The sequence below is a fragment of the Lactuca serriola genome, chromosome 8, assembly GCF_051521515.1.
Source record: "Lactuca serriola cultivar US96UC23 chromosome 8, Lser_US96UC23_V15, whole genome shotgun sequence".
NCBI lineage: Eukaryota > Viridiplantae > Streptophyta > Magnoliopsida > Asterales > Asteraceae > Lactuca > Lactuca serriola.
This window is the reverse complement of record NC_136415.1, coordinates 132,715,501-132,722,435: the sequence shown is the minus strand read 5'-3', so window position 1 is coordinate 132,722,435 and position 6,935 is coordinate 132,715,501. Positions and strand designations below refer to the sequence as shown.

Below are 6,935 nucleotides of genomic sequence, written 5' to 3'. Positions count from 1 at the left end.
AACTGATCGTAAGATCGATCATATCAATTCTTTGGATTTTAGAACTAGACATGATATATATTCTACAAGATTTTTCTCTACTCAATCATATGCAACAAGATGGAAGACTTGTTAACTTGAATTGTATATTTGAGAATGCTAGAGTGAGGTGCAAACCAAGATCCATCATTTGTTTCCTTTGATCTATGGATGATTAAAGATAACATTAGTTTTAACGGTTGCAGCCACAACAATAGAGACATATTTTTCTACAATGAAACTTGTATAACTGGATTTGCACAAGTTATATATTAGATGAGTTTTTAAACGACTGAGTATTTGCATCGTTAAAAGACGATGATTTTTCAAGGTCACAAATGAAGATGTTATAAATCATCTCCAAAATGAACTTGTAGTGAACCAGAAAATATCGTTTTTTTTTTTTTTTTCATTGTGTTAATGTTATTTTATTTTTTGTACTTTTATTTTTATTATCTGTTGTCTACTTAGTAGCTACGCTTTTTAGATTGTTCTTCCACCATCTCACTCTCCTTCCCTCTTTCCCTGGTTTGGTCTGAACACACACAAAAACTACATATCGCCTTCGGTTCATACACACGAACTTTGTTTTCCTTTTTCAATTTTAATCAGTGAATTCTAATCAATTTTTGGTTTGAGTTTTAACCAACAATGCCTCTCCCACATAGACTTGTATCTACTATTCAAAATTTCTAGGTTCTGATGACTACTCAAGCACAGACTCTATGATTCTGAAGATCTTCGTGCATATCTCCAGATGCAGAAACCCAAAACTACCAGACCACCAAATCCAACTTGAACCTGCACCCACCCACAACATAATCATTACTTTCTTATAAAAGTTTTGTAAAAACTAATGGAGTCACTGTTTGACTTTTGTAACTGACCTTTGCATCAGTGATGAAGGACTTTAGCCTTTCAAAACGAGAAGCCTGAGGCATTAGAATTACTACAGTGTATTGTTTTTTGCAAGGGAAAGGTAAAGTCTTTTGCAGTGATTGCTGAGCTGTCACTGGTGTCAAGATTTTCCTAACGTCTATGCGACTCTCATCTTGAACCTGCATCAAAAAATCACCAATTATTATTCAAAAAAAAAAGTTACATGGATTAGATTGCGTGAACACAAACACTTACAGCAAATGAAGTACCAACATCCCCTGAATAGATCCTAGATTGATAGCTGTGCAATATCCGATCAAGCCACCAATAATTCTCCTGAGATTTCTTACTTTTTTTAGTTTTGTTTTTAGACTAAACAAAATCAGCTACACTCGAGGGTACCAAAAATGTAATCGACTCTTGTTTTTAACATAGATATCACTTTTTGAGTTTTTTTTCATATTAATCACCTGTAGTCCATTTTCGTGGGCCCGTTGTTCAATCTCGAGTACTGTAGAGATATCTGCATCTGAAGGTCCTTCTTCTTGAAGACGTAATATCTCATCCAAAGCAAGATCAACCTGAAAGGAAAGTCATATACTTTTTCATATGATAAATGAAAAATATCCACAACTGTTTTCAAGGATCAAGATGTAAAAACACATACCAGTGCTAGAGCGACATCTGGATCACAAGAAAAGTTTACACTAATATCTCCACGAGCATTACCAACTCGCGAAGGTTTATTGCCACCAAGAAATACAGAAACACCAGCTGAGTAGATCTGGTATGAAAACAGCATTAGAGTTTTAATTAAAGTGATGAATGAATTTAGGCAATGAAGTTTACACGTGAAGCATAAAAACAAACCTGGCCATGCTTGAAACGGAGAACCTGAATTATTTTGGCTTCCAATAGTTTGCTCAAAAACCCAATGAAGTGAACGTCCTCCATCTATCATGGAAACAAATTATTACTTTATTAGTCCTCCATCTATCAAGAAATGTCACAAGCTTCTCATCAGCATACCATTTTTTCATTCTTTAACTCTACTGGGAAGCATAACTGAACAGAACACTGTGCTTCCACCATAGGGCTGCGAACAACTTCTCTACAAACAACACCATGTATTAAATAAAATTTACTTATTTTTTGTTATTAAAAGTGAAAAGGGAAAAAAAATGTACAAACCGAGTTATGGTTGTGGGAAAAGTAAAAGGCAAGCCTTTCAGGTCATCACGGTTGTACTTTAAAATCGGTTCAGATGGTCTTGGGATTCCTCCCTGCAATAAAATTCCATAACACATTTCACATAATCATATTTCCAAAAGTTATAAGTTAAATTTAAATATAAAAAACACAATTCTACTCACCAAATATTGTAGTATCAATGGCCTTGCAATATCAGGATCAATATTCCCGACAATCACCACAGTGAAAGTTGACGGGTCCTTGAAACATTTGTTGAAATATTCACATGCTTTAAATGGGTCAACTTTTCGAAGATCACTAATTCTTGTTGGCTGAAAAAAAGATTGTAAGATGTACTAGACTCTATAAGTAAACCAAAATATTTTTTTTTAAAAAAAAAATCTTACCCTGAAAAAATAAGAGTTCCCATAATTAATCTCCCTCACACGGTTTGCAAAGACAGTATATGGGTCTCTTTCTTGGGCATTGACCGATTCTTCTGACATTTGCATCACAATCTTAATGTCCTCTTCCCCTGGTACCACCCCAGTTGCAAACAGTTGATAGACCAACTAGCAAGAAACATAGAATTTAAAAAATAGGATCAAGAAAAGGATATTAGGAATTTTAGCCAAAAATGTGTATAAATGATTAGTTGAACAAACCTGGAAGGCAGTTTCCAAATCGGTAGGCGAACAGTCACCGAAGAAAGTTCTCATATATGCACCAAGTTTTGTACCAATTTCAGCTCTTTTACCAGCAAGCATATCTAGAAGTACTGAAGGCCTATAACCAAAAATACCAATTTCTCCAGCAATTGTGGAACTCATTGAACACGAAAAGTATTCGCTTTCTGGAAGTTCAGATAAACCCCCGTAGGCGTATCCTGTGAACAAAACCTGTTCAAACACAGCATTTTAATCACATAACAAATATGCACATAATAAGTTTTTACAAGTAGTAATTTTAAGTGCATGAAAACAAACCTGGTCTTCAAGGAAGTCTGTGTGCTTATAGCAGACACGCATTCCATTTGACAAAATCAGCTCAGTGACTCCAATATTTGAATATTCAGACTCCTGAACTACACTCCTATAATAGACCAAAAAAAAAAAGATTTACCAATGGGAGATTAGTAAATATACAATTTGCAGAAATGATGTCATCAGTTGCATTTCATGATGAGGAAAGTTACCCGGGGTTTGGTTTTAAAGTAACGATTTCTTCTGGGATGTGTTCTTCGTCCCAAGGGGAAATGTTTCCATCTTTCTCGAGTGAATTTATTTTTAAAACAATATTTTTTAGATCATCCACTGTTGCAGCAGCTCGAGGCTCGATTGTCTTTATCACACAACTATGTGTGGTGCGAAAATTCTCAGAATACTTTGATACCTCGGATGCAGAGATATCTACCACATCAAAAAGTAAAGCCACCATTAGTATGTAACATTCAAAAACATATCTATAAATTAATGAAGTTAACAACTTACGTGGCAAAATAGTTTTCTGAAGTTGTGCTTCATACTCAATTCCAACAACAGGTTCGCCACGAAGAAAATGCTAAAAGTTAAACACCAAGAATTAGAAAATAAAAAAACTTAAACTACAAAGATAATGATACAAGGGAATCAGTGGAATACATGCAAAAATTCCTCCCGTAAACTTGCTGACTGTACTTGGTCACGCTCCAAATATGCAGATTCGATTTCGGACATCATTGATGCTCTTGCAACAGAGGTTTCGCGTTCAGAAAATCCATGTATCCGAACCCTAGCAATCTGAAAGAATTTATATTAGTTAACAATATTGAATCACACATTCACACTCCAACATAAAGATGGAAATGAAGTCATGAAACCTCTGTGAGCATGGATTCCAAGGCATAAAGAGTGCCTTTCTCTTTACAAGATGAAGTCATTATATACGCCTTAATTGGTTGAACAACCACATCTGCAGCAACCGAGCATGAAAAGTAAGGTGGGTCCTTCTTGCGTGACATTTTAAAGAATCTTTGATTCATCGCGTGGTAAAACATGGCTTCCACAAGTAAATTCCGGTAGTCCTTTACGGTTTTCAGCTCATCCACTTGTGACTTGCAGCTGATCATGACTGCTGACTGTGACAAAAAGAAAATTTTATATTTCATATGTTTTGTTGAATGTAACCCCAATAAGCATATGATATTAGTTCTATACTATTTATTACATTGGAGACTGTAGAACACTAACCCCAGCAGCTTCAGATTCCACAAAACATGAAATACGAGGTTCCTCGTGAGATGGAACTAGAAATTTAGGTATTTCTATGTAATCGGTAGTTGACACTTTACCACCAAAATGAGTCTTTATTAATTCAACAACACTCTGCAAGAAAGAAAAAACAAGAGATTACAAGATAGCTTTTTGCTTGTCACTTATGATAGAAAATTAGAAAGCATTTGTATCATTCTAATTTCTAACCTTTGTATCAGAAAAGTCTCCAACAGCAATAACAGCCATATTCTGGAGATGATACCATTTTGTGTAAAATCGTTTCACGGTTTCAGGAGAAACTGTCCGGATCACCTTCTCTAATCCAATTGGCAAACGCTCTGCATACTGGAATAAAAATAATTGAAATTTTAGAAAGAAATATTTTTGAGACAATGAAAAATAAAAAGAAATATTTATGACAGATACAGACCTTTGAACCTTCCATCATCAAAAGCCAATGTGCATCCTGCATTCTGCCATTGGCGTTCCTGTTTGCTCTGTACTCTTCCATTACAGCACCTCTCTCTTTTTCTAAATCCTCTGCTGATACTCGAATCTGCACACATAAAAAATATGGAAAACCGGAAGAAGGATGATGCAGATGTATGTCACATATATTTGTTCTTACCTCTGAACTAAATTCTGCCAAGACTGAAATGGCTTGAGATAATAGCTCAGGTTTGTCAATAGGAACAAACAGCTCATAAACTGTTTCATCAGAAGATGTGACTGCATTCTGACAGGCACCAAACTCTGCTCCAATGCTTTCAAGAAATTTGACAATGTCATGATTTGTGTATTTCTTGGTTGCACTGAAAGCAAGATGCTCAACTATGTGAGCAACTCCTCGCTCTTCTTCCTCTTCCAGAACTGAACTGTCATGTATTAAGATTTTCAACCATTAATGTTCATTTCTGACTAAAAGTACTTGCTTCTATATGGGCATATACTTTACCCCAAATTTAAGGTTCTCCAACTTTAGACAAACCAACCAGCAAACCCTAATTCACTACTGTGTCTGTAATCTCATAAATGTAAGAATAACTAAGAGCATGTCTACACATAATATATATATCTAATGAACTATGCATTGCTGGTGGCATCCCATCAAGATAAAGTCAAACATAAACCTGATTTTCGAAAAAAAAATTATTACATTTCTTATAATTACATAATATACATAAAGAATTTTAAGTGCTAAACTGTTGAGAAAATTTCAGGTCATAAATATACACCACGTCAACAGGAAAGTAAGATAGTTTTGAACAATCTTTTTAAGTCATAAGTGACTTGCATCTTTTCCTTATTGATTCCTTGTAAACTTCCAGATTTTGACCATTTTAAATGCATCCAAATGTGCATCAACCAAATCAACTAGTCTGCTAACTGTCATCCTAATTGCTTATCCAACCAATGCATTAAGTTATCAAATATCATCTATAATTTGGCCAGAAATGTATCACAACATCAGATTTCAAGCGCAAAACTAGTACATAATCAAACATTATTTACAATTTCAACTACAACCAGCAACATTGAGTTCAAATGCATACTAATTATATACTTAGCTAAATCCTTAACTTGAATCATTCACCAGAACAATCCAACAAAAAGGCTTAAAATGAATCACTAACATTAGCAGTAACTATAAAAAATTAAGCACAGCTTTCAGATGACAAGGGAAAAAGATGAATATCAGTAAGTAGATATTAAGGCGTAACACATAGCATTTCAGGAAGATTAAATGGGAATCATGCAGTTACATTTGTTCCAGAAAATGCATAACCAAATATTATCGGATAACAAGTAAATCAATATACATCAACATTATGCTAAAACCCTTGCAAATCTAAAGTAAAACTGCTTGGCGCTAGAGTAATCAACAAAAAACAGTTTAAATAATTCAAAACGTGATGATGAATAAGAAAAAATAAACACAAATTGCAAGTGAAATTAAGCTATTATCATGCTGATAATAAATGTGTTACCCGACTCTGACGGCGAGTGCCAACGCTGCTCTCATTTTAGGCTTGGAATTCAATCGCACATAGTAACGGAGTCCATTGTCGAGTTTACCGTAGTCCGCACCGTATGGAACATCCGATAAAACTTCTTCATAATTCAAGTCTACCATTTTCAGTGACCTAAATCTGTGCTTCTTCACAATCTCCGATGACGCCTCCGCCGGTAACAAATCCATTTCTCCTTACTCCTTTCTCTTTCACACACATAAACACACTCCAAAACCACGCACAATTTCTCTCTGTCGCGGTTGAGAAGTGCCCAGAGAAGATCCGCGACGTCTTCTGTTTTATACGAGTCACTATCTCTCCACGTGTATGCCGTCGGGTTTCCTTTTCCGGTAAAGGTCAAACAAGTAAAAACATACGTCAAATCATGTACGTGGCACTTACTTATTGGGTGAGATGTATTTTCTTTATATTTTTATCAACTTAATACATAGCAAAAGCAACTAGCAAGTATAACCATGTAATAATGAAAATTAGGGAACAATACCACTCAATCCTAAAGAAATACAATTCGATTTCGATTTGTGTTTTAATCACTTGAAAGAGTTAACGTGTAAATCATCAA

At 35.0% G+C, this 6,935-nt stretch overlaps 1 protein-coding gene across 1 annotated transcript; it reads right to left on the bottom strand.

The window, feature by feature from the left end:
* Positions 1-587: 587 nt before the first annotated feature.
* On the bottom strand, positions 588-6,668 carry LOC145069043 (Insulinase (Peptidase family M16) protein). Its single transcript, XM_079016014.1, has 21 exons — positions 6,329-6,668; positions 4,969-5,215; positions 4,771-4,896; positions 4,548-4,685; positions 4,317-4,451; positions 3,947-4,204; positions 3,729-3,866; positions 3,579-3,648; positions 3,284-3,497; positions 3,075-3,180; positions 2,754-2,987; positions 2,496-2,660; positions 2,271-2,420; positions 2,089-2,180; positions 1,927-2,008; positions 1,768-1,851; positions 1,565-1,681; positions 1,368-1,478; positions 1,153-1,233; positions 906-1,076; positions 588-819 (listed from the first exon to the last, which is right to left on the bottom strand). The coding sequence occupies exons 1-21, from the start codon at positions 6,538-6,540 to the stop codon at positions 742-744; spliced, it is 3,009 nt and encodes a 1,002-aa protein (XP_078872140.1). The 5' UTR covers positions 6,541-6,668; the 3' UTR covers positions 588-741.
* Positions 6,669-6,935: the final 267 nt, after the last annotated feature.

What these genes read in the sequence shown, in the direction of transcription:
- LOC145069043 (XM_079016014.1), bottom strand. Translation starts at nt 6,540, where the DNA reads ATGGATTTGTTACCGGCGGAGGCGTCATCGGAGATTGTGAAGAAGCAC. An exon ending in GCACTCGCCGTCAGAGTCGG is followed by an intron (nt 5,216 to 6,328) that starts GTAACACATTTA and finishes AATACATGACAG; the next exon opens with TTCAGTTCTGGAAGAGGAAG. An exon ending in ACTTTAAAACCAAACCCCGG is followed by an intron (nt 3,181 to 3,283) that starts GTAACTTTCCTC and finishes GGTCTATTATAG; the next exon opens with GAGTGTAGTTCAGGAGTCTG.